Source organism: Notamacropus eugenii, chromosome 3 (assembly GCF_028372415.1).
Source record: "Notamacropus eugenii isolate mMacEug1 chromosome 3, mMacEug1.pri_v2, whole genome shotgun sequence".
Taxonomy (NCBI): Eukaryota; Metazoa; Chordata; class Mammalia; order Diprotodontia; family Macropodidae; genus Notamacropus; species Notamacropus eugenii.
This window is the reverse complement of record NC_092874.1, coordinates 59109919-59137795: the sequence shown is the minus strand read 5'-3', so window position 1 is coordinate 59137795 and position 27877 is coordinate 59109919. Positions and strand designations below refer to the sequence as shown.

Genomic DNA, 27877 nt, shown 5'->3' with positions numbered 1-27877 from the left:
ATAGGATTATAGGCTTTACAGTTGGATTAATAATGCCAATTATGAATTATGTTTTAATAAATCAATAAACATTTAATAAGCACTTATGTGCCAGCCATGATGGTATAGGTTGGGGATACAAAGTCACAAATGAGAGGGTCCCCGCCTTCAAGGAGTATACATCTTATAGGGAGGAGGGCACGCAAAAAGTATACATGAGAAGTACAAAATGTACACAAAGTAAATACGAAGTAATTTGGGGAGTACTTGAAGCTAGGGGGATCATAAAAGTCTTCAAGTAGCAGGAACTTAAGTGGAGGTTTGAAAGTATTGAAGAATTTTAAGAGGCAGAAGTGAGGATGAAATATGTACTGGGCTGTGTGGACATCCTAAGTAAAGGGACTGGGGGAAAAATGGACTGTTGGGTGGATCCCTTGTGTTGAACTTTTGGAAAAACCATGGGTGAAGAGTCCCATAGGAGGAGCAGGCATGGGTGAACTGTGCTCTGCCCTGTTGAACCAAACTTAAAACCATGAGATCATTTCCACATGTATAATTGATATATTGGGTTGCCTTTTTAACGAGGGAGAATGGCAGGAGGAAAAGAAATTGGAATTCAAAATGATGGAAACAAATGTTAAAAGTAAGTAATAAATTAAAACAACAACTATGAGTTCATAGATCATTAGAATATTTGAGTGTTATACCGGAATCAGACTGTGAAAGCCTTTGAACACCAGAGTTTTGTCTTTTATCCTATAGAATTACTACAAAAATTTTTAGTAGGGGGAATAACTTCATCAGACTTGTGCTTAAGAATATCACTTTAGCAAATGTGTGGAGGAAAAGACCAGAGAGGGACAAACTGGAGATTAAGGAATCAATTATGAGACTTTAGTCCAAGCCAGGTGTAATGAGTACCTAAACTAAAATGAGTGAGAGGATGGGAATGGACAGTGAAGGATAACTGAGGCGTTGAATCTAGGTGACCAGTAGGATAGTGATGCCTTTAACAGAAACAGGAAATTAAAAAAAGGAAGGGTGAGTTCTGTTTTGGACTTGTTAAGTTTAATATACTTTAGTACTTTACACATTTATAGATATACTGAGAGATCATCTTGTTCAACTTTATTTTATAACTGAGTAAAAGAAAGAGAAGAAGGGATTACTTGACTTGTGTAAGGTCAGAGATGGTAGGAAGGCATCATGGTAGAAAGTCTAGGGTACTTTCCAGGACAACACATTTTCTTCTTCTTTTTAAATATAAAACTTTATTCTTTATTATGAACTTAGTCATCAACAAATATTAGCAGTTCAGTTCACAGCAATAAAAAAAAGATTGTACTCAATCCTATGAACTTTCTTTAGGTATATTAAATCACAACTAAGAGGCAATTGTTTGTCCTTAGTTCCTGAAGAGGACTATGACATCAGGAAGGTGAGGTTGCGACCTGCAAGTGAATTGGGTACGTGAGGCAAGGCTGTGCAAAGTCACCAGAGCCATTAGATCTGGACAAGCAGAGATGGCCCCCAGGAGGCAGCATGGTACAATGATAAACAAGATACTCAGCGTTGGAAAGCGTACTGATCTGAGTCACTGAAGCTATTTTCTAATCCCCTCTCTGGCACTAGTGTGTGACCTTGGGCAAGTCACAACCTCCCTGGGCCTGTTTCTTCTTGGTAACGTAACAAGGATGAGATCAGATTGGCTCCATGTGCTGCCCATGGAAGGACTAGCTTCTCTAGCTCTGTCCTGAACCTCAGCCCACATCTTATTTAGTCATCCGCTTCTCTGGGCGCGTCTTTATGGGTAACACGTGGAGCTTGGACTAGATGACCCCTCCCATCCCCAGGTCCTTTCTGATCCTGAAGCCAAGCTCCTACGTGGGAAACAAGTTAGTTCTCCTTCTACTAGGACAGTCAGGTAAAGGTCAGGCAGGCTGGATGAGCTGTTTGAGAAGCCTCAGAGAGGGGCACATAAAGTCACATGACCCAGGACGGTGTGCTGGGAGATCCAAGTTCTTTCTGAACGTGTTGTGGTGGTCCTGCAACCTTACAGGGAGGCTAAGGGGCCATGGAGTGGAGGTAAAGCCTAATCAAAGCTCTCCTGGCTTCACAGCAGAATTGTTCTTTAAGCTTTCTCACAGTTCGGGGCTTGTTAGCCCGGCTCACTTCACACATGTACAATTCCCCAGGCTTGGAGAAAAGAACAAGGAGGTGATTGAAGAGTTAGAGATCCAGTAGCCAACGAGTGTATTTCAAATCAAGCATTTCCCAAGTGCCGCCTCTCATTCTACAGATGAGGAAACTGAGGTCCGAGAGATGGGGACTTCTACAGGAATCTGGGTCGGCCTTAGACAAAGCCCGCCTTCTTGCCTTGGCACCTTCTCGGACTCCAAGAAAACAACTAACTAGAAAGCCTGGCCACCAGCTGTCAAGAACTCTTAAAAAGAAAAGTGGCCAGGGCTATTGGAGGACAAAGGGAAATTTGGGAGAAGCTGGCAGGCATTTTGTGAAGGAGCGGGTGTGAGCCCCGTCCCCTCCGCTCGCAGGAGGCCGGTCCGGGTGCCGCACCACCAGGGTCTCCTGCGCCGCACGAGCCCAGCGCTCCAGGGAACATAACTACTACGCAACAGGATACACGTGGCACTCGCGGCGTTAAGGACGCATGACGCACGGCGGCGTGTTGACGTAGGCCGACATCCGGGCCCTCTGGAGAAATTTCGTATCTACGTAAGAGGCGGGATCCCCATCCGCCCCGCGTCCTTCCGGCCGCAGCCCGATACCCGAGCACCCTCGCGCTGCTTGGCCCCCGTTTGCTAGGAGATGGGGGGCGGGGGGCTCTGAGCCGCCGGCCGGGGTAGCCGAGGTAGCCGCTCTCCACCGCGGCATCAGAAGCTGGAAAAAGTCCCGGCGCGCGCGTCCGGGCTCGAGGCGCGGCCCCGAGCGGCGCGGCCTGTACCGCGCTGCCCGTCCGCGCCGAGGGGGGCGCCACGTGTGTCTGTTTAAAAACAAACCCAAAGTCCTGGCATCCTAAAGAAAAGCAAAAAAAAAAAAAAAAATTCTTTTGAGCGCTTCTTCCGCGAAAAGAGAGGAAAAATAGGAAAATGTTCCTTTTCCCCCAAATATCCATGAAACCTGAAGTCGAAGACTACCTCAGGGCGAGCTTTAAGAATAAGGAGGTAGGTCGGCCGGCGCAGCGCTTAGAGAGGCCCAGGCGGCCCGAGGTCCGAGGGAAGGGACGCCGAGACCTCGCGGGGACGGCGCGGCCCGGGGGGGGCGGGGCGAGGGCGGGCTGGCGCTCGGGGCGCCTTGGCAGCGAGTGAAAGAAAGGCCCGCTCCGTGCCCAGGGTTCGCCTTTGCCTACGAAAATGCCCGCTCGGCCTGTGTTTAGGAGGCCGGACCTAGTCAGGAGCTGGAGAAGACGATACCAGAGGCGTCCCGTGGCCGCCGGGGGCGACGGAAAAGCCGGCAGCGCCCTGGGCTCCCCCAGACGGGGAGGCAGGGATGGGGTGCCCTCCCCCAGTGACCCCAACGCGGCGTCACGAATTTAAGGTTAGGGTGAGGGGGCCTTGGCAGTCGTGTCATCCAGCTCCCTCCTACCGACCAGGGCGCGGGCGTGGCGGGCCTGGGACGGAGCACGCAGCTGCGCGGGTTCGAACCCGGGGCTTTTGGCCTCGAGTGCCCTTAGTGGCAGCAGGTGGGGCTGGCGCAGGAGAGTTTAAAGTGAGGCTGGAGGTGGACGGTCCGGCCTGGAAGGGCTCGAGCCTAGATAAAGGTGAAAGTAAGAAACCACCAGGGTCCCTGAAGGAGAAGATGCCGATCTTTGCCCCGTTCCTTTCTGCTCCTTAACATCATGTGTGACGGAAGCCCCAAAGGAAGGGCCGCCCCTGTTGTAGTGGACGGTACCGGGCTTGGGTGGCGCTTCTGGTTCCTTTCCTTGTGATTTGTGCGGGTGCACGTCGTTGCTTGTAGGCCTGGGGTGTCAGCCGAGGCACTTCTAGAAGTGAAGCTTGTGTGAGAGAGGGAACCTGAACTCGGGGCTCTGTGGCCCAAAGCCCGCTTCGGGGCAAAGGGGATAAGTGAAGCTACCCGAGCGTTCGTTGTTTTTAACATTTTGCACTTTTATGGAAGCTTTGAATCAAGTGCAGAAATCAGATTCTTGGAAGAGCTGTTTAATTCCACCAGCTTAAGTAGCACATAGAAAAAGCAGCTGTTCCCAGCGTCTGCCCTCTTGGAGTTCATAATGGAGAAGCATGTATCCAAGTTCAAGTTTTGTAAAGTCATGGTATATATAGTATAGCTGTGGCAACAGAATTGGAGATATAAGGCCTTGGGCCAGCCTTGTGCTGCTCTAGTTATGTGACCTTGGGGAAGACACTTAACTTCCTTAGTTTTCTGTTTGTAAAACAAGAGGGTGGGCCATATGATCTCTGAGGTTTTTTTCTCCTTTTGATCCTGCCACATCTAATTCCAGAAAACCATAGATTACATAACCGTCTTCTAGTATATTTTTTCCTAAATAACATTGCTAATTCATGCCATAATTAAATATAATAGAAGCTTGAGTAATTATGAAAATTACGTATAGAATATTAATGAATGATACTTTGAAGATTTCATATTTAATTTCTCAGTGTTAATAACAAGTAGATACAACAAAACGCAATAGAACTTGGTCAGATGCTAAAACATGCTTGAAATAGAGTGGTAATCATAAAAATAAATGGTTCTCTTTCTTAGGACATTGTTTTTAAGTTTTCCATTTGACCAAAAAGAAGTCAGTCTTGCATTCCTGTTTTTTTTCTTTTTCTTTCAAGATTGTAAGTGCATTAGGTGTGCAGGAAGCAGAAAGGAAATTTGAAACCCTGTTAAATCACTTGTCACACCCACCAGCATTTTCAACTGTTAGAGTGAATACACATTTAACATCTGTAAAACATGTGAAAGATTTGCTGCTTGAAGAAATAAATAAGGTTTGTTGAATTCTTTATACATGTTAGTAATCATAATCTAATATTTTTTGGACTTGTGAAGTTTTCTAGCCAGCTACAGGATCATGGGCAGGAAATCCTTATATTTTCTGGGTTTTAGACTTTCTTTGCCTATGAAAAAATGTGTGTTGGGTAAAATAGGTTGGAGGATGGATTCAATGATTTTTAAGGTTCCTTTCACAAAACTGAGATTCTATGAAAATAAATGTGTCATGGCTATTTATGAGTTGATGCCTTTTTTTGTAACTTTGATTTTCCCTTTTGCTTATCTGAAAAAGGAAAATATCTACAGCTGTCACATTTCTAAATAATTGAGGGAATCAGCCTCTTGTCTTTTCCTCCCAGTAGTCTATTTTTTTTTTTCCTTATAAAACTGGCAGAAATAGATAGTTGTGTGTTCTGGCTAGTCATTTCTCTGAGCTTCCACTTCTTTATCTATAAAATTTCTCCTTAAATGTCTTGTACTATTTAACCTACAAGTCATTTTAACAGTCAAGTGAAAATGTACATTTGCTTGGTACTGTAAGACTCTGTAAAGTGAAAAAGTATATAAATAATGTATGCTATTATTTTTTTTATTGCCTTATTTTTTTCAATGATCAAACTTTTCCCTCCTTACCAAATTATTTCCACTGGGGTGAAAAATACAGAACCTTGTAACATATAAGTGTGTTCAGACAAAACAATTTCCCACATTTGCTGTGTCCAAAAATGAGTTTTTTCTTTTTCACATTAGTCCATCACCTGTCATGAAGTGAAACATTCTTCATTTTCAATTCTCTAGAATCATGGTTGATCATTGTATTGATAAAAGTTCTTAAATCTTTCAGAATTGCTCGTTATTCTTTATACTTTAGTCTGTATCAGATCATACACATCTTTCAGGTTTCTCTCCCCTCACCCTTAATATGGTAGCAAAAGTACTGCAGAAGAAACGAAAACCTGACACTCTAGTGTGGATCTGACACATTTCCTGACTCTATTTCGTAGTGGCGTAACAGTCACAAATATTATCCAAAACTCAGTGTATCTTTCTATACATGTTTATAAGAGAGATTACTTTCTGACCAAATACCGTCTCTCTACATTTGTAAAGTGTTTGGTAAACTGTAAAGTGTTTTATAAATGCTAGCTATGGCTGCAACTATTGTTTAAATCATATAATCCTGTTCTTTTGAATGAGGACTTGTTCAGAAATTATTCTAAAACTGAGTTTACATATAATTGTATGCAAGGCCAGCTTTGCTGGAGTCAGCAAGGCTCATCATTAGAAGGTTGGCCATTAAGTGATCTTTTTTTTTTAGGCCGCAACTTAAAGACTGTTTATGTTTACTAAAGCATGGAGGGTATTGTGATCTGCATCTATGAATGGAATCTCTAAACTGGTGAACTAAGTATCTGATTATATTTGTTTTTAGTAATTGTGTCTGTTTATTTTAACAGCAATTTAATGGATTAAGTGTTCCAATTCTTCAGCACCCAGATGTTCAGGATGTGTTACTGATTCCTGTAATTGGACCCAGGTTTGTGACAACTTGGTTCAAAAACCTTATTTTGTTAAATAATAGGACTCTTCTCACTAGTGTGCTTTGACCATTTTTATGTTTAGTGATAACATCAAGTTACTCCACCTTGCGTTAAAAATTTAATCTGGTCTCATCAATGTTGGCTTGGGAAAATTCATATTAACCCTAATAAAGAAGTTAGCTTTCTAAGAAAGCCAGAATCATTGCAAAGGCAAAGTAGAATTGAGCCTAGGATGCATTTCTTTTGAATTGAGTGAAATGAATTTTAGGTTGAACTATGCGTAAGCAGTAAGCTTTGTCACCAGGGAAAATACTGTGCTAAAATCTTTTTCAACAACAAATATGATACACTCTCATATTATAACTTAGATATTGTAAGATAAACACTAAACAAATACTGTTATTTAGAATACTCTATCTTGATATTCTGGGATTTAAGTAGAGTATTAAAGACATGAGATCTGAACTTCCCTTTGTTATCAAATATTGTTGGGGAGCATGAGGAAGTTGAGGAAGGAAAGAAAAAACATTTATTAAACACTTACTATGTGTCAGGCAGTGTACTAAGTCTTTTACAAATAATCTCATTCAAGCTTCACAGTTACCTTGGGAGATAGGTGCTATTATTCCCATCTTACAATTGAGGAAACTGAGTCAGAGGTGAAGTGACTTGCCCAGGGTTACATGGCTCCGTGTCTAAGGCTGGATTTGTACTTGAGTTTTCCTAATTCCAGGCTCAGTACTCTTATTTGTTCTTCTAGCTGTCACCAGACTGATACTGTATTTATCTTTCTGTTAGTTTATGATTTCCTTATGGATCATTATAGTCTAATAGAGAGCATGCCTTGTAGCCAGGGAGACTAGAGTCAAGCCTCTCCTCTAGCCTTTACTGCCTGTGCCCCTGGTTGCCTACTTTATCCTCCCAAAACTTGAGGTCCCCCTGAAGACTTGGTGCAGCCAGATGTGCATCTGGGGTGAAATAGCATCCTTTCTGAGAGCTCGCTTTGTCAAGGACATCTCAAGGCCAGCCTCCAACCTTTTCTGATTCCTCAAACTGTCCTGTAGTTCTCACAGCAAGTGTGCAGCAGAGGCAATCCCCCATTAAGAAAACTCAGCCTTTCTTCTTGGGACACATCTGATATTTTCAGTAATCTTCATTAAGTGTTTATTCAGTGTCTATCATGTGCCTAACACTATGCAAGGAGAGGGGTGCAGAAACAAGGGAGACAGTTGCTGCTTTCAAGGATGGGGATGCAGCGTAGATGTGATTACAGGAAGGGGTGCTCAAAGGATGGGACTTGGAAAGTCTGTTACCCCATATAGATAACTATCCCCTTAGCCACTTAGCTGCACATGGAGTGTTCCTTGAGTAGATGTTACTGGTTTTGAGAACCACTTCTTCTCTGCCGTTTTTCATTGTCTCTTGTACTCTTAGGGACTGGACTTGGGATGTTATTGGTCTGGGGAGGTCAATACCTTCACTGTACCCTGCAGTTTTAGTTACCTAGAGAGAGGCACGACCTGAGCCTGCCTGCTATCCCCAGCTCCTTGGTTTTGTTGGATTCTTTCTGGCACAGGCTTTAGCGGTTACTGCTTTTATTTTTGTTCTTCCAGTACTCTGCTGCATACAGATATTCAGGAACTGACTCAGTGTTACCTGAGCAGTTTCTATCACTACCTACCACGTTTGTTTTTCCTTTCTAATATTCCCCACTCTTTTTTACTACTTCCATTTTTTTCTTTTATTCATTGTTTCCTCTTTCTCACCCACCATTTCTTAGGTGGGAGTATCTCATATTTTTGCTAAGCCCCAGTAATAATACTTCAAGCTGAAAAGTTGCTTTAAAAAAAAAAATAGCCTGGAGTAAGGAAAATTCCTCTCCCTGCGTTTAAATCTGGTCTCAGATACTAGTTGTGTGACCCTGGGCAAGTCATTTAACCCTATTTGCCTCAGTTTCCTCATCTTTAGAATGTCTTGGAGAAGGAAATGGCAAACTACTCCAATATCTATGACAAGAAAACCCCAAATAGGGTCATGAAGAGTTGTACATTACTGAAAATGGCTAAACAGAAAAAGGAAAACTGGAATTTGAAAAAGCTTATAGACTTTAGGATACATTATTCTGTTTAACTTTCATGTTCTTAGGAATAATATAAACAGGCAACCCTATGAAGTCATAGTTGGAGCTCACTGTGGTAATGCCGTGCTAAGGGGAGCACATGTCTATGTTCCAGGAATCATTTCTGCTTCAAAATGTAAGTGCATATTTTTTTTTTTTGAGAGAATTATCCAGATGTGTTGGTTGTGTGCCTTTTTTCTTCTAATTAGAAATTTCCCTTTGCTAAGCAAAATATTAGAGTTAAATGCACATAATTATGATAATAAATGAATTCTGTCCAGCTTATCCTTTCTTCATTTCCTCTGCTTCCCTCCACACCTGCAGTTCTTGGACCTTATGGCATTATTTGGTTCTACTAATTGAACTCAGTGCTTTCTTGGTATTTTTCTACTTTGTTAGAGGTTAGGATTTATTACTTTAGAATTGGTGAGTGATATGTTTTTTCAAAATAAATTTTTTAAAAATCTTTTTCCAAATGGAAATCCTACTGATTTATCACTGAGTAGATAGGGTATACCTATTTGTTTGAGTATATGTTTGTTGTGTGAGTGACAGCAATATTTTGATTTTATGACTTCATCTTTGTGTGTGACTTTTCATTAAAACTAGGTACACACACATTCTCATAAACTTTTATAAGAGTCTGTAGATTAGTAAGTAGGTTGAAATTAATTGCAGTTTCCTTTCATTATTACTTTTCACATGATTTGAATAGCATGGTGCTCAACTCATTTAAGCTGAGTGATTTTTGTTTTTGGTTAGTTTACTGCCAGCTGTAGGATACTGCATGAAGTCTCAAATTCAAAAAAAAAAAGAAAAATAATATCGGATGAAGTAGAGCAGAAGACCATGTTATTTCTAGACTTTAATTTTATGATTATTAGTAGTTTATATGTTGCCTGTTTTAAAGAGATTGTTGTGCATTTGCAAATTAAAATGTGAGAAAATGTTTCATTTTTATATAATTATTGTTCCTTAAAATGTTTAAAAAGAAAATAGCTAGTATAGCGTATTTATCAAACAGCTTTAATAGTAATTTCTTGGGGGTGTGTTTTGATTTTTAGAAATTTAATTTTTATTTCATACAATTAACAGTTTTATTGCAATGTTTTGATAATATACAATTATTATTTGTCAGTTTACACTTGAGTTCCTTACAGGAAAGACCTCATTTCAATGTAAGAAAACAATTAAATTTTTTGGAATCATTGAACATAAAATTTGCATCACTCACAGTTTTGAGAGACAACATTGTAACGATTACATGACCAAACTTAGAGTCAGAAAGGCCATGATTCTGATTTCACCTCTTGCACTGCTGTGTGAAGCTGGGCAATGCTCTGGACAACTCTTCAAGATTATAGGTTTTAGAATAATTGCTGATCTTCATTGGTAGAAGACATTTCTTTCTGGGTGATTCCTACAGTATTGAAATCACAAGTCCAAACCAAATAAAATTGTCCCCATCTTTGCAAAAAAAACAACTAAGTTACTTTTACTATGGGGATTCAGTGGCAGAATAGTGTGAAGATCACAGATAAAGCTGAATTACTTACCTCAGGTCTCTAAGACCTTCCCTGTTGTAAAAGCAAGCACCCTGACATACACAGGAGGACTGCTGTCACAAGTCTTTAATCTGGCTTTCTCAAAGGAAAGTAACTTTTGAGGGGTCAACAATCACTTTAATCAAGCATGTGTATCATTCACTTGGCTTAGGGGAAAAAGTTAGCACCCTGAACTTCAGAGAAAATACAGAGAAATCCAGATCAACAGACAGGGTTTCCAACTGTCTGACATGCAATATATACATCATAGATCAACAGAGAGACCCAACTGTCTGACCATCACATACGTACATAGTTATCAGAGAGAAAGCACCGACATCTGGGTTTTCAAAACCTGGGGGCCCCTTAGCGGCTGCCCAGAGGCTCATCTGCTCAGACAAACACTTCCAGTCAGTAAGCCCCAAACTAAAACCTTGCCTCAGAGTCTTTATACACTTTTTAGGGCCAGAGGGCATCACAGCCCTTGAGAACCAGTGCCTCATTAACAAAAAGTATAGGCCTTCCTGTAAATCTTCCCAGGCCCATTAATGTGTGGGGGAAGATATTCTTTAATCCCATTATTCAGTCAGAGGCACTTGATCATACAAAAATTAAAAAATGCATTACCAGTACACCTTTACGAACCAGCCTTGAAGTTCGGCATAATTTAGAACTTAAGACTGTTCCATCTTGGAAGGAAGCACACAGAAGTTTTCTAAAAGGGAACTGGATTGCAAATAGTTAGAACTCTCATGTGTCTGAAATTATAAGGCCAGGGGCAGCATGACACAAAGAAGATATTGTTTTATTTATGTCTAGCAGATAGTTTTTGCCAAATCTTCTAAAATTGTATTGTCTGTATAATTTATATGAATGCCAAACCAGTCTTATTCCTTTCAACTTCACCCACTTATTTTTACTGCTCCCCAGCTGATTAGACTTAGAGTAAAAGTATCCTCTCATGGAAAATATACTTTAATTTCTTCCACAACCATTGTCTCTTACATGAACCAAGAAATTTTTTTTAAAGAGATCAGAAAAAAATTCTAAAAATACTACTAATTGGCATTTGTCCAGGTTTTTGAAAAATTGAGAATACGTGTCTTTAAAAATTATTTTATTGTATTGACTCTTCCTCAAAAAGTGGATTGGGAAAATACTTCTGTTCAAGTGACATTTACTGAAGCAGAATTGGACCTGCATTAAAATGTTACCTTCTTCATAAGAAGTAAGAAATTTGCCTTTCTGACATTTCTTTTTTGAAAGAATTGCAAAATTCAGTTTGCCATTAGTCCTGATCTAAAAAAGTAAAACCTGTTTTTTTTGGTCAAGGACAGTATTAAGATGATGACATAAATTTGGTGTGATGCATGAGAGATCTCTATAATGGTCCCTCCCTGGATGTTCATTCCTCTTTGAAAAAGCATAGTTTAATGGGATCTTTTAATTTTCTCCTTTTTCTAGTTATGAGAGCTGGAGATGTTGTCTCTGTTTATTCTGATATTGAGGGAAAATGTAAAAAAGGAGCCAAAGAGTTTGATGGAAAAAAAGCATTTCTTGGAAATGGGATTTCTGAATTGAGCCGCAGTGAAATTTTCGGTTTGAGCAGCCCACTGAAGTATGTTATAAGGTGTTTTACTAAAAAAAAGCTGTATTCTTTTATTTAAAGAAAATTTAAAATTTTTTTAAGTATACTTCAAATTTCATTGTGAGAGTGAATAGATTTCTTTAATATCAATTTGTCTAGAAAGCAGGGCAATAGTTTTTAAAGAAGTGAAATTTCGTAGGCGTAAGGGTGAATACAGTTAAGTCAAAGAAGACAAGCAAACAGTTACCTTTTCATTTGCCATGTTTTTTTAACTTGATGAAATAGATTTAATCTATGCATTTTTCCCTTATTCAATTAAAATATTTACTAAATGTTTTTGTTTCAAGGGAAAGAACCTGTGGCTAATCATTGGAATTTTATGAAATGGCATATTTTTATGATTTAAAGGTCATAAATAGAAGAAAAGAATTCATATAAATGGTTAAAGTAATTCCTACTTCAGTTGATCCATGATCTCATCAATGTTCATACTCCTGCTGTTAGAGCAGACTATAACTTACCCATGGGTCCTTATCTCGTGACATTTTTTCACGGGTACCTTGGTGAGCAACTAGGCCTGGAGTCAGGAAGATCTGAGTTCAAATCCTGCCTCAGGTACTTACTAGCTATATGACTTTGGGTAAATCACTAAACCTCTGTCTTTCTCAGTTTCCTCACCTGCAAAATGGGGTAATAAAAGCATCCATCTCTCAGGTGTGAGGATCAAAGGAGATGGTATTTATAAAGCACTTTGCATAGTGCCTGGCATCATATAGGCTTCATGTAAATCTTAGCTATTACATTGTTCTTCATGATGTTCTATATACATCTTTTACTGGTGATCCACTCAAGATATTTACTAATATCCCTTTTGTGCCATATGAGCTTTCCATCTTTTATCCTTCCCTCTCTCCATATGCCCAGTTCATCCCCTTTTCTCATCGTACATAATTTTTCTCAGATTTCCTATATGGTTACTTAGACACAGTCACCTTTGAGTATACCCGCAGTTTTGATTTTTTGGAGATTGTAGTATTTCATGATTCTCCATCCCAATGTGTTACCAGAAAAACATTGACATTAAGATGATGGGCTTTAAAAAAAGAATCTTGAAACCATTGAGAGTGCTATGCCAATCTAAATGCCCTGTCTTACTTTTTAATTCCTAATTCAGTTCCGAAGCCCAATTCTTTGTCCATTTATACTGTCAGTCTAAATTAAATCTACTGATGACAAAGCTCAGAATCATAGTCTGGTTCAAATTATATCAAGATATCATCAATTTTTGATCATTAATGTAAAAAGAAGTAAGCAGTAGTTTATGTAAGTTAAATTCCTATGTAATCCTTAAGCCTTATTGAAGCCTAATTTTAGCCTTCAGGCTTTTCTTCCAAAATTTTATCAATAACTTTGTGTTCATGACGTAAACCATTTAAAGTGGGTACATTTGAAGACTAGATAAACCACTCATGTGGATGATGGCTGCAGCTCTGTCCCTGGTGGCAAGTTTCCTTGATTCTAGCTGATAGAAACGAATCATTCTGGAGGAAATCAAGGCTCTATAATTTGGAATTTCTGTGCCTTCCAAAGTCATATATGGCTTCATCTTCATGGCATATTTTTCTAAAACAAGGAATAGTTCCATATGCACAGTGTGTGATTGTTAATGGTATGAGGATGTGGATGGTGTGTGTATAATAATATACATAAATAACATTGAATTGAATATATTTTTAATACTTCTTTTAGAATACCATAGATAGAGTACTCATTTTCTTTTCCTCGAAGCTCATTTGAAGCTCTAGCCACCATGTTGTTTGGTTTTCTGCCTTTCTTTTCTATAGAAATCTGTATACTTTGCTGGGGGGAAAACAGCCATGCCTTTAGAATTACTTCTGTAATTCAGTCTTATTCAATCAGGATGCTATAATTGCTATCTCAGTCTGTTGATATATAGGGGGAAAAAAGCTTCTACCATCCAAGGATCTTTAGATTCTGTCCTTTTCCCTTTTTGGGAAGTCAGGACGTTTGCTTGTCATCAGTCTTGTGATACTGCTCCTATTTTCCAAACAAATGAAAGCTTTCCAAAAAAAGATAAAGATATGGTAAAACCATAAATGCTAAACTTAAACAGTTTCCCATTTATATTATTTTTAGAACTTAGACTTGAGTTATCTTACTATGCTGATGGATATAGTTTATTATCCAAGCAGCGATGTTGGGACACTTTGGTTTCATATGTTCCAGCTGACTTAAATCTGCTACAGTCACAGAGATAGATAAACCTCCTTTCAGATAATTTTCCCTGCAATCTTATAAACAGGTCTCCTTTATATTGGGTTTATTCATTTGTCATTTAAGAATATATTTGATTTTATGGAAATATTGCTCATGTGTTAACATAATTTGAACAGACAGTATTCAAAACATTGAGCAACTCAAGTTGCAACCAATTTAATTCGCGTGAGATCGTCTATTCAGGCTACTCCAAGGCAAAAAGGGTAGATGCTAAATGTTTTCCAGTGCACAGTAATGGATTATATTTGACTTATACCAACCTCTTTGTAGCTGATAGAGCTGATGAAATCGGTTTCAGAACCAAGAGTACTGAGACATATAGTTGGTAAGCTTAGTGTTAAGTTAAGTTACTAAGGTTCTAGAAAATCAGGCATTTTGAAGTTTTAGTAATCAGAATCATCTCAAGAAATCAGTCATGATGGAAATAAGCTACCACCATATGACAGAATTTTAGAGTGCAAAGGAAACCCCTCAACTAATCAAAGTCATACATAAAAGGAATCTCCAGCATAACATATCGAGCCTCTGCTGTGAGACCTCCATAGAAGGAAAAATTAACACCTCGAGTGGCACTTCTACTTTTGGACAGTTGTGATTGTTAGGTTTTCCCAGCAATAAGCCTAAATTTACCTCTTTGCTACTTCCACCCGTTTTTTCCTAGTTCTGCCTTTTGGGGCTAAACAACTATCTTATCTGTCTTCCATGAGACATACTTTGAAATACTTGATGACAGCTATATGATACCTTTCCAGATCTTTTCTTCTCCAGGCTAAACATAATCCTTCAACCAATTCTCTTATGTCATAGACTCTAGGCCCTTCATCATCTTGGTTGTCTTCCTTTGAACACTCTCCAGCTTATTAATGCTTTTCTTAAACTGTGGCACCAAGAATGGAACATGGTTCTGTAGATGAGGTTTGAAGAACCTCAGAGTACAATGGGACTTCTATTTCCTTATTCCTAGAAATTATGTCTCTCAGTGCAACTGAAAATTGTGTTAGCTTTTTTCAAAGTTCAGGTCATTGACCTATAGCTTATTGACTTCTCTTCCCTTTTAGGAAAATTGAGACATTAGCCCCTCAGTCTTGTAGTACCTCTCCTATTTTCCACGATCTTTTGAATGTCACTGACAGTAGCTCAGGATTTATGCCTGCCAATTTTTTCAGCATCTGAGGGCATTAACCATGTGTTTTTGTGACTCCTCTAAGCTAAGCCTCCATCACAGACAATAGGAAGCTTCTTAGGGTTCGCATTATTTCCACCCCAACAAACAGTTCCTTCCAGTAGGAATTAGATCCAGAATAGGATTTTTCTTTATTGTTCTGCCTTTTGAAAAATGAAATTAACATTAAGGCCAGTCAGAAAGTTATTAGCTATTCTGCTCCAGTAGGATAATTGAAGTCTCCCAACACTACTGTATCATCCCTCTATGCCAGGCTCATGATCTGTTTCCCCGACTTTTCATCTGTTTCCTTTTTCTGTGTCTATAGTATACTCCAGTGACAAAATCAGTTTCTCCTTCTGTTGACCTTTACTCAGTCTTCTTCATATATTCCCTTGTTAGCAGATCACCTTACATGAATAACCTTTCTTATCATGGAGTACCCATTCTCCTTTTACCTACTTTTTTTTTTTAATAAGTCATATCCTTTTAAAAAATAAGTTACTTCAGTCCATTGTATCTCAGTAATCTCTATGAGATCAATTTTGCCTCCTTATATTAGGATCCCTAGTTCCTCTTATTTGTTGCCTAAACGTTGTTTCCCTAAACATATAAAATATGTATAGATGTTCAAAGCCGAACATTTTAAAACTGTCTACTTTTTGGATTTTGTTGCCAATGAACATCTATGTCTCTCAACTACTTTTCTTCCTTCTCTGTTGTTATTCTTTATTGTATCTAACTCAGGAGCTATACATAATCAGTTTTGTTTCATCTCCACTCTTTTTACTTTGCAGTCCTTATGCTTAGATTTACAAAACATCAGACAAAGTACATTTGTACTAACTTTTCCTCCCAAAACCAAACCTTGTACTCTTATGGGTTTCGGTTTCTTGGTCAAGACTTTATAATCGTTAATGACACTTTTCAGGTTCCTTATGACAGTGCCATTTGTATCTGTGTTAATCGCCAGAAGGGGATAGCTTCCATTCACTGGGGGAATCCCAGTTATGTCTTGGATGGCCTGAGACAGTAGATCTTGGCTTTTGTTACCAGATTTACAGATTGCTGCCTCAGCCAATACTCTTCTTCATCTGAGTCATATTGGATGATCTTAACACCTAATAGCTTCTGATGCCCAATGCATCATTCTTTGTAGGACAAGCAACTTTTTCCTCACAAGAACATAATAACTCTCTCCTCTTCAGTAAGTCTCATTAGTTTTAAAGGTCTGATTATACAACTGTCCTTTTCCTTCCTTCTCCTCTTTTGTGTAACCTTCTTTTACCCTTTTGCATCTTGAGAAGGGTTTTCTTCTGGATTCTCAGATCCTTTTCCCTCCCAATTGAATGAAGCCTTTTTTCTGTTTTCTTCAGGAACACTTCATATACCTTAAGAGTGGAGAATGGAGAGGCATTCTTTGAGTACCTTTGACTTCTGCAAGAGGGAGATCAACCTACATTTGGAAAATTGAAAACAGTCAGTTGTGGCAGAAATAAAAACATTGCAGACTAGAAGTTTACTGTACAATTTCCCAGTTCTCCAGGAAGGTTGAGATTCTCAGCCTTGTTTCTTTGATCTAGTGATAGTTTACACTTCAAGCTAAGGGTCTGGTTAAAAGTTTTTATAGTCAATTAGCACCTCTTAACAACTTAACCACCTCACTCAACTTCTTTTCCTTAGTCTAAATAACAACTCCACCCCAAAATCTCCCTCCTATTTTAGACTTGTGTCAATTTTATCTGTTTTATCAGTTGCCCAACTTACCAACTTAAATAAACAGGCCTATTCTGTGCCAGGCATTTATATTTATTTATGCTACTTTTCTCTTTTTTAAAAAATTATTATTTTCTACCATTTCTCTCTAGTATTTTAAAAATGAGTTTTTAATTCTAAATGGTGGTGTCTTCTCTTTCTGCTTGATAAAGAGATCAAATGTTTGTAGACCATAGCAGTTTTTGGGTTCTCTTGGCCTTTCCCTTGTGACAACCACTTTATAGTGGTTAAACTTTTGTGGGAAATGATGACAATCACGGTCAGTATCTTTGGTTTGGTTTTGTTGTTTTTTTTAAATTTTCTACTCTTTGCCATTGATAGCTCTCTTGAACGTCAGGTTCAAGTTATTGTCATATTTCATTGTTGTCTTTTTACTTTTATGTTGACTTACGTTTTATATTATGTTACTTTTAACTTTATGCTGACCTTTGGTCTAATTATATTGGGTTGCTGATGCTGGTATGATTCCTACACATCAATAAATAGCTGTCTTGTGTCTGTCACGGTAAAGTCCTTTTCACTTTTTTGGTGATGTTTGTTGTCTCCATGCTGAGAACCTTCCCTGTCTCTTGGGACAAAAAGTGTTCCTGATATATAGGCACATATATTCTGAGTTAGACTACAAGCCATTGACCTCTTAAGTTTCTTTGTTACTCTTCATTTTCTAACATTCTTAACCAACTTACCTTATGCCTCACTTTCCATTGAAGTTACCAAGCATCAAAATATACGTTGTTTTAATTTGGAGAGCCTTACGAAGTTCTTCCTAGAGTTTTCTTTTTCATTAGGTGTTGATATATCAGCTGCAAATATTTTCATAGTAATTTTTCTTTTATTTATGAGTACTGCAAACCAGGATAGCCAGATATGCTGTGAAATCCTATTTTGTGTTTCCTTTGGGTATTATGATGAAGCCCACTGTATCGATTCTGTTTCCTTCTGTAAGGAGAACCCATGAGCCATCCTTTTCGTCCTTCTCATTAGCTGTAACTTCTTTTTGTCTTTGGACTTTATATTTAGAATTTCATTGTTGATATAATTTAATTTTTCCAACTGATATGTCAAAATCTTACATTTAGAGCATTTATAGTTCAGTTAATATTTATTGGATGATCATAAGTTTCATTATTTAAGTCTTACATTAAATTTATATATAGATTTAGGTATTCATTGCTTTCAAGTTCATTAAAAGCTTGGGAAATTTTATCTTAGTGTCAATTATAATTTTAAAAAAAATGAACAAAACAAGCTCATTTCCTTGAGGAATTTTCTCTCATAATCCCACAAAATTTCTAGCAGAAATTAAAAAGAATAAGAATAAATTTTTCTTAAAATTTTTGAGATGTATAAATGTGATTTTATGAAGGCTGAAAAATGCATCTTTGTTATACTATATTTACTGTTTCCTTAGCAACTGAGTATAGTACATAATTTTAAGTCAGATTAATGTAAGAATTCTTACATTTCAGAGGCATAGGTATACGAATGACAGAACCAGTGTATCTGAGCCCTTCATTTGACAATGTGCTGTCCAGTTCCTTGTTTTTGCAGGTAAGTATCTACATAAATTATTTTCTGATATTTAAATACAGAGTAAGACCTAGAATGCCCTCCTTTCTCATCTCAGTTCCTAGAATCCTAGACTCAACTTCTACAGAAAGCCATTTCTGCTATATTTTCCCTACTCCCCTGTAACTTAGGTTAGATAGTTTTGTACTCTGTGTATTTCTTTTTTGTAGAAGACATCTTCCTCATTAAAATGTAAGTTCTTTGAGGGCAGGACTATTTTCACATTTTTATTTATATTTCCAGTACATAGTACAGTGCTTGGCACATAATAAGCACTTAATTAACATTTAGCTTGATTAAGCTCCTGTTTGGTGGTGTAAGTCCTACATGATCTGTTTTCATATTTTCAAACTTAATTTTGGATTGACAGTAAATATTTGTGATTTTGCAACCTTTTTCCTTTTTTTCATTCTAGAAAGCATATTTTAAAAAAATTTAATAAATTTATTTTCAACATTCACTTCCGTAAGTTTTAAATTTTCTCTTCTCTCCCTGAGATGGTGTGTAATCTTGTATGGGTTCTACACTTACATTCTTATTAAAAACATTTTCATATTAGTCATGTTGCATAGAAAAATTAAAATGAATGATTGTATCTTTTTTTTAAACTCTACCAAGCTGCACACAGAGATGTTCTAACATCTGGTTTTGTCATGACCTACAGTTATTTTATTTGTTGTTCATGAACTCTGCAGTCTCATTATTTGATCGTAGTCTTTTATCATTCTCTTTTTCTGTGTCTTCTGACCTCTCATGTTGTTCTTCATCCTCTCTGTGACCTCCCTCTCTTAGTTATTTCCTAGACCATCACCCTTTCCATTGGCTATACTCTCCTTCCTTCCCTTTGTTGACCTCTTGGTGAACAAGTTCACCTGTACCCTAGATTAGTCTCTCCAGTCTTTTGCCCCATTGTCCTTTTTCTGATCCCATTTTTTCAGTTGCCATCCTTGGATTACTCCCAGCATTTGCTCCCTCTTCTCCTATTCACATGCTGCAGAACAGAGCTGAAAAAAGTCAGAGATGTGTTGATTTGGTTCTTCTACAAATTTATAATACATAATCTCAATTAGGCCCTCATTTGTGACAAGGCATTCTTTTTATATCTCCCTAATCAATTTGCTGTCTCACTCACCACAGTGACTTTAATTTTTTTTCCTTCTCAAGCCTCCCTCTGACTGTCCCTGTCTGTTATCTCTTTTCCCCTTCTCAGTTAAACACCTTGAACAAGGAAAGCCCCCTTACACAGTGTACTTTTAAAACTTCCTCTCCTCTCACTGACTTGATCATCTTTTGCCACCTACCTTCTGACCTTGTCATTCAACTAAAATTGCTTTCTACAAAGTTATTGGTGATTTCATAATTGACAGATTTAATAGTTTTTTCACAATCGTAGTGTTTCTTTAATTCTTTGCACTATTGCACCATCTCCTTTCTAGACTTTCATGAGACTTCTCTCTTCTGATAGTCCTTCCTTGTGTCTGACTGATCATCCTCAGCTTTCTTTTCAGGATCTTCATTTAGGACATGCCCACTAACTGCAGGTATTCCCTGGAGCTCTACTGTAGACCCTCTGCTTCTCTCTTTATATGAGGGCTCTTAATCTAAGGTTTGTGAACTTGCTTTAAAATTTTTTTTTATAACAGTATATCAATATAGTTAGCTTCCTTTATGAACTTATTTATTTATGTGTTTAAAATGTTATTCCGAGAAGGGATACTTTGACTTCAAAAGATTACCAAAAGCATAAGAATATCTGTTCCACACTGTCTCATTTGGTGATCTCATCACTCTCAGGATTTCAGTTATCATTCCATGCATATGATTCCCAGTTCTAATTTCTGGCTCTGGTCTCTCTCGTGAGCTTTGGTCCTATGTCACCATCTGCTTTTTGGGCTTCTCAAACTGATGTCCCATAGGCATCTCAAACATAACATGTCTAAAACAGCTCATTATCTTTCTGCCCAAACCTTCCTTTCTTCCCAACTTTTTATTACTGTTGTGCTACCACAGTCCTCCCAAACATTTCTCACACTTACTCCATATATTCAGTCTGTTGCTGAGTCTTGTCCTTTACCCCTTCGCAACGTCCCTTGTATGTATCTACTTCTCAGGCCTTTATCACCTCACATCTAGACTATTGTAGTGACCTTTGGTCTCTCTTGTCTTAATTATATTCCCCACTAAGCTGCTACAGTGATTATCCTGAAGCTCATGTCTAAAGGCATGCCTTCCACCCCTCCTCTCACTCCTAAATTCCAGTCTTGCCCTGTTACCTTTAGGATCAAATATGAAGCCTTCTATTTGGCATATAAAACCCTTTCCTGGCGCCATCTTCTCTTACCAGTCTTGTTATATTTTACTCCCCATGACGCTTCTGCGTTCTGGTTACACTGGCCTACTTGCTTTACCTCCTCCATGCCATTCTAGGTATTTGCTCCTTGCCTTTGTATTGGCTATTTCTTTTGCTTAGACTTCTCACTCTTCTTACCTCCATCTTATAGCTTCTCTGACTTCCTTCAGGACTCAGCTCACATCTCACGTCCTGCAGGAGGCCTTTCCTCTCCTCACTCTGGAGATTACCTTCCATCTGCTCTATTTATTTCATGTTGTTGTTGAGTTGCTTTAGTCATGTCCCACTCTTGTGACTTCATTTGGGTTTTCTTGGCAAATATCCTGGAGGGGTTTGCCATTTCCTTCCCCACCTCTCCAGCTCATTTTACAGATGAGAAACTGAGGCAAACAGGGTTAAGTGACTTGCCCAGGGTTCATACAGCTAGTGTCTGAGGCTGGAATTGAATTCAGGTCTTCCTGACTCCAGGTTTTGCACTGTGCTTTCTAGCTATCCTTCTGTATGTATGTTTGGTTATTTACATGTCTTCTGATGAAAATGTGAGCTCTTTTAGAACAAGAACAGTGTTTTTTCCTTTCTTCGCATCCTCAGCACTTAGCGAAATTTCTGGTAAGTGCTTAATAAAAGCTTGTTGATTGACTGCTTTAAATTTTTTTCCCCTGACCTGTGATTTCAGTTGGGGATCTTCCTTGGTAAAGGTAGTTTTTTCAAGGGCCCTACACAGATGAAATCATGTTTGAACCATAAAATGGTGTCGGTGTCAGCTACCTCAAATAAGGTACATAGGCAGCTAATCTCTGTGGCAGCTTTGTGGTGTCACAGTCCACAGAGCACTGGACCTGGAGTGAGGAAGAAAAGTTCAAATGCAGCCCCAGACTGGCTGTGTGAACCTGTGCAGATAACATGACCTCTGTCTGCCACAGCTGCCTCAACTGTAAAATGGGTATCTTCCTTGCAGGGTTGTGGTGAGGGTCTAAGTAGATAATATTTGTAAAGCACTTTGTACAATGCCTGACACATAGGAGACACTAAGTAAATGCTTGTTTCCATGTTCTCTTCCTTTGTATTAATTTGGTCTGACCACACATAGGCGATTTCAGGAGTGACTCTCACATCAGTAATCAATTGTTCACTGTCTCTTAAAATATGATGCTTTCTGGTTGGTGATTTTATATTTCTTTGTGGGAGGAAGAGTTCTTGTTTTGGGCTGCTGGTGAATGAGGCACCCTAGGGACCAGCACTGAAAAGTGGCTGGGCTGCTATGCCTGAGTATCACTTAAGGCAGGGATTGTATCCATGTCTGGACGGCAGCAGTCTTTTACTTCCCTTTTAAGTAGAAGTCTTATTCTTTTTTTCCCCTCACTTAATAATATTTTATTTTTTCCAATTACATGTAAAGATAGTTTTCATCATTATTTTTATAAGATTTGAGTTCCAAATTTTTTTCTCCCTTTGCCCCTTCCAAAGACCTCAAGCAATCTGGTATAGACTATGCACGTGCAGTCATACTAAACATATTTCTTCATGAGTCATACTGTGAAAGAAAAATCAGAACAAAAGGAGAAAACCACAAGAAAGAAAAAGAGAAAATAGTGGGCTTTGATCTGTGTTCAGACTCTGTAATTCTTTATCTAGATGTGGATAGCATTTTCCATCATGAGTCTAGAAGTTTTATTCTTTCAGTTTCTTTTGATTGGTAATTTTTAAAAAATTGCATTTGATGGTTCTGTGAGTATCCTGAGCCTGAATTTCAGTAGGTTAGGCCTGGCCTCGAATAAGGTACATCAAAGCTTCTGCATGATTAAGCAGTCTTTAGGTTTCTTTTTTACCTTTCTCCTGATCTGTATTTTCCAATTTATTTTAGATGTCTAAATTACTCACTAACTTAGTTACCTTATATAATTTTAAAAGAAAAATACTGCTTCCCCCACCTCTCAACCATGAACATTTTTATTATTAAAATAGTATTTTGAACTCCCTAGATATCCTGTAAGCATTTCTGATTACAGGCAGTCCTTGATGAAATGACTACATGACTCAGTATTTGAGTAAACTTGGTAAAGCTGAAGCATTAAAAATAAGCAGTGTCATTGATATTCTTCTTCCATATTTCTTTGACAAATGATAATTAAAGTTGGGGGAAAGAAAAGAAATGTGAGAATTGTTCTCTGGTACTGTTATGGGTGAGGCATAATTCATTTTCTCCACCCTTCTCCTTTCTGGGCTGCTTGATATGCATCTTGATTTTCATTGCTTTGAAAATCAGAATTTCAAAGGAATTGAATAACCTTGTATGTGTAAATTGCTTTAGTTAAGTGTGTGTTTGGGAGGCTCAGCCCTCTAACCAACTGTGATAGATTTGAGAGTCTGGAATTGATCTGTGTTTGTATTCTATTCCAGACACTTATTAGCTCTGTTATCTTGGAAAAGTCCTTTAACCTTCAATGTCCTCAACTGTAAAATGGGAATAAAGGTAGTTGTGAGGACCAAAAGAGATGACGTGCTAAGCATGCTCTGTGCTTGAGAGTCCTATATAAATGTCACTGGGATTAATAGTAGCTGTAGTAGTAATTATCTTAGGCTTCTATAATAGGTAGCTTGGGATTTCAGATTTTGTTCTCATTTTTAGGGTTTAAAAAACTACATTCTTTCTACGTAATATCCGAAGCATGATGCAGAATTACAAATTTCAAAACTGACCCCCCAAAAAAGATATCCTTACCACACTTCGTTGCAGATGTAGGAGGCGTACAGATGTGGAACATGACATGTATTTTCAGACTTTCAATTTGTTGGTTGGTTTTACTGATATTTTTCTTTATTTCTTTATATGTGATGGCTCTCCAGGGAGAAATTCTGGTGTGGTAAAAAAAAAATATATATATCAGTAAAGTTTATTTAGAAAAAGAAAAGTAGTCATGGGAGACAGACAGGGTTTTAAATGTACCTACCTAAGGAATTCAGATGTAGAAAAAAGCAAATGTGTGGTGCATATTCACACTTTGTGGTAACATCTATTTTTAAAAGCCCTGGAATGTGCAACACTGCACAGCAGGAATCACTTAAATTCTAGAAAATGCAAGTTTACTTTCAAGTGTTAGTCACTAATTTTGCTTGTTATTCAGTGGTGGCCATTGGTGATGATAGTTTGGTGAGGGAAATTTTATGGGGAGAAAAAATTGCTTGTATTTTTTTCATTGTTAGGACTTATGTAGATGTAGATCCCTAATACTTCTGATAGAAGAAATATATTTGCATGCATTTTTAATATATTGACATTCAAATCATTTAAATGGTAATCATAGTTAATTCAAAATTATTTAGAAGGATTATTTCTTTATTTTACTATCTTCAGAATTTGCCTTCTGCAGTAGTAAGTCATGTTTTGAATCCTCAGAGGGGAGAGAAGATTCTGGATATGTGTGCAGCACCTGGAGGCAAAACAACCCATATTGCAGCATTAATGCACAATCAGGTGAGACCACTCTCAGAGAGATTATATGTTTAAATGAGGAAAATTTTGGTCTTAAATCAACTAAGAGGTACCTTCTAAACTCATTGTGAGGATTAATTTATTTTCATAGTCAAAACGAACAATTTATAAGTAGTTATAAAAGTGAGGATACATATGGTTTTGCAGACACCTTAAGTAGATCTTAAATATCAGAGTTCTGTGTCTTTTGTGAAAGTAAATTTGGAGTAAATTATGTCATTGTGAATTATGTTTTTTCTTTATTTTCTTGGGGGTATAATAACCTTTTTCTCCCATCATTAGGGGCTGGTAAATGGGCTTTATCACGATGATAGCATTGAGATTAGAGAATAGGAAACTGAGGCTGCAGAGGTGGAGTTGGCAAGTTCTGGACCCAGTTAGTTATGAGAGATGAAAGGCAGAGAAGTATCAAAGCTGGCAATGTTAGCATATGATACTGCCCCAGGCAGAAACAGTAAAATCAAAAGGAGTGGATTTAGGGGAAGGATAATGTAAGAAATAAAGAATAATAATTGGTGGGATATCAACGTAGAGATGTCCTCTAAGAGCAGCTGCAGATGGAGGTCTGGAGTTCAAGAGACAGATCTTGCTTCTGGCCCCAACTTAACTGCTAACACAACCTCTGCCTTAGTTCAGGCCCTCATCATATCTCAATTAGATTATTGGCAGTGTCAAATAAATTGGTCTCTTTACCTCATTTCTCATCATTCCAGTTCATTCTATACGCTGCTGCCAATGTAATGTTCCTTAAGCATAAATCTGACCATGTGACTGATTCCTATATTCATTCAACCAACACCAGAGGCTTCCAGCTGCCTCTTGAATGTAAACTTTTCTGTGTAGCTTTTGAAGCAATACAAAACCTCATCCCAACCTAACATTATGGCCTCATTGGAGGTTATTCCCTCTCCCGTACGCAATCCAGCCAGATTGCTCTTTACTGTTTTTCTTCACTCAAGATTTTCCATCCCCCTATCTCCTTTCTTTTGCACTGGCTATCCCCATGCCTAGAATGCACTCACCTCTATCTCAGCTTCCTGGAGTACGGCAGCTCAGGTACCATCTCCTGCATAAAACCTTTCTTCATCCCGCAGACTGCTGAAACCTTCCCTCCCAGATGCCTTGTATTTAACTTCTTGATGTGTATAAACTTCCTAGTGATGCTGCATAGGCTTGTACATATAGTTGTTCTTCTGTTAGAGTGTAAGCTCATTGTGAGGGAAGATTCTTTCATTCTTTGTCCTTGTGTCCCTTAGGGCTTGGAACAGAAATGCTTGTTGATTGATTAGAGGTATAGACACAGTCATCTCACTGGGCTCTAACTACTGCAGTCTTTATTTTTTTTGAAGTGACAGTTATGCTTCCCACAAGATTCCTACACCAACTCTTCCCTCTTCCTTTCAGAAGATGCTTTAAGCCTTCAACTATACTGAGATAATTAAGGCCATCCCTTTTCTCTCTGTTGCATATCTCTAAAACCCTCAAAACATCATTCTATCAAATTTTCTTTCTTAATACAGTTATACTCCCCCAAAAATGCAAGAGGAAAAAATCTTCATTATCTGGGTCATACTCTATTTTGCATTATTAAGACGTATCTTAATACTTGTAAATTTTTTTTCTGGTAATTTGTAGTGTTTGTTAATTGACCAGGTAAGTGACATTATTCAGAAAAACAAAACATTACATTAGAGACATAAAATTCCAGAATGAGCATGGAACGTAATCCACTGATTTACAGACTTAGGCATATCTAGAATTTTGTTCAGATTTTTTTCTGAGCTCAAGATATGTCAAATCATCTGTTACGGAGAATTGCAGTTTTAGCTAATCCCACCAAATCACCACGAGGAAGAAATCATATGAATGGAAAAGTGGATGTCTGTAGTGTAATTGTTTGAGTAGTGAGCAGTCCTGTTTCAACAACAGTTCATATCGAAGTGCCAGGACAAGTGACTTTACATGTGCCTTGCTTTATGTTTTATGCACATTTGTGTTTAAATTAAGCCCTATTTTAAGCACATTCATAGCTTACTATTTAAGATAACCCTAAAGTGGACCATTTTGAAAAGTGAATAATATTCTCTTGAATTTTATGGATTGGTGAATATCAGATTTATTTAAATAAAAGTATATCTTTTCATTATTGATTTTGTATTAGTAAAATGTCTTTGTGTTATAAATAGGACAATATGGTGAAGCTGTGTAGAGACAATTTAAAAAAAATTAGTCAAAAATCTAATCTCAATCTTTAATCTCTAATCTTTATCTGTATCAGCAATTTTTGGTATTTTTATTTTTAAAGTATTTCAGTTAAGAATAAGTAGTTTTTTATTCTTAGTTTTAAATAAAGCATTTGGAGAAGGAGATTTAATCAAGTCCTTCCTAACTCATTCCAGTTGCTTAAGTCTTTGTCAGGATATTATTCTTAATGGCTAGTTTATATCTTTTGTACTGCATCTTTCTTATTTATCAAAATCTATATCATTGTTCCTCACATATTTTAACACAATTAATTCTTGTCACCAAACAAGATATTCTCAGCCTTCATTAAAAGTATTTTTCTTTAACCCTCTGTCTTTTAAACCTGTCTGAATTCACATGTCCCTCTGAATTGTACAATATGCTTCAGTAAGAATATGAAAAATGTTAAATAAAGTAGGAATGCCTTTTAATAGTTCAAAATATCTTTTATTTCATTGGTGTAAATACGCTTTGGGAGAGGCTGTTGAAGCTGTTACAATCAATTAGCAAATTTTCTATTCCACTGTGTAGGTAGGTCATGAATGCAAGTACAAAAAAGAATAAAAACAAGGTATTATATTTAAAAAGTCAGATCTACTTCATATAGTACATCACCCACCAACTCCCGCTTACTTAATACTTCTAAATTTCATGGTTTCATCAGCATGGGTATTTATCACCTCATATACAAACTTCTTGAGAGTGGCATCCATGGCATTAGAGAGTGCTGGACTTGGAAAGTGGGAAAACTGTGGCTTAAGTCTCTTTGAAGACACTTGCTGTGTGATCTTGAGCAAGTCATCTCTAAAATAAGTAGGTTGGACTTGACCTCTTAAGTGCCTTTTAGCTATGTTTTATTATCTTAAGATTCTTGTGATAAGCCACGATCTCTGTAATGAGCAGGGTTGGTTTTTGTACAGTACATAGTGATAGATAGAGCTCGCTACTCTTTATGTAGTGTTGAACTTTTCACTTTTTTTGTCAACACGTGCCATTTTATTGTGCAGTTAACAAACCATAGTATTTGTTCACGCCATAATATTTGTAACGTCCTTTGGCGTGTATTTTTTTTTCTGATTTCAACTGTAACAATATAGTTATATCTTGGAGAATATGTGTGTGTGTGTACATATGTGTATATGTATACATATAATGCGTAGATTGAGGAAATTATTGAACCATGGTAAGGATTGATTTTAAAAGTAAAATGAATAAGCATCCAGTGCAAGTATAT

The 27877-nt window shown here is 37.8% G+C and overlaps 1 protein-coding gene across 6 annotated transcripts in view; it reads left to right on the top strand.

Annotated features, from left to right (window-relative positions):
* The first annotated feature begins 304 nt into the window (after window positions 1–304).
* NSUN6 (NOP2/Sun RNA methyltransferase 6) overlaps window positions 305–27877 on the top strand; it is a 38025-nt gene continuing 10452 nt past the window's right edge. For 4 of the 6 annotated variants that reach the window (XR_011976662.1, XR_011976661.1, XM_072651657.1 and 1 more), the window contains exons 1-7: window positions 305–3161; window positions 4800–4955; window positions 6417–6496; window positions 8646–8755; window positions 11628–11781; window positions 18457–18538; window positions 24262–24381. Coding sequence is in view for 4 of the 6 variants with exons in the window: in XM_072651657.1 (XP_072507758.1) it covers window positions 3087–3161; window positions 4800–4955; window positions 6417–6496; window positions 8646–8755; window positions 11628–11781; window positions 18457–18538; window positions 24262–24381 (777 nt within the window). In the remaining 2 variants the exon portion in view is untranslated. Of the gene's footprint in view, window positions 3162–3276; window positions 3535–3599; window positions 3764–4799; window positions 4956–6416; window positions 6497–8645; window positions 8756–11627; window positions 11782–18456; window positions 18539–24261; window positions 24382–27877 lie in introns of those variants that run through there. The other 2 variants (XM_072651658.1, XM_072651660.1) reach the window with 2 other exon arrangements.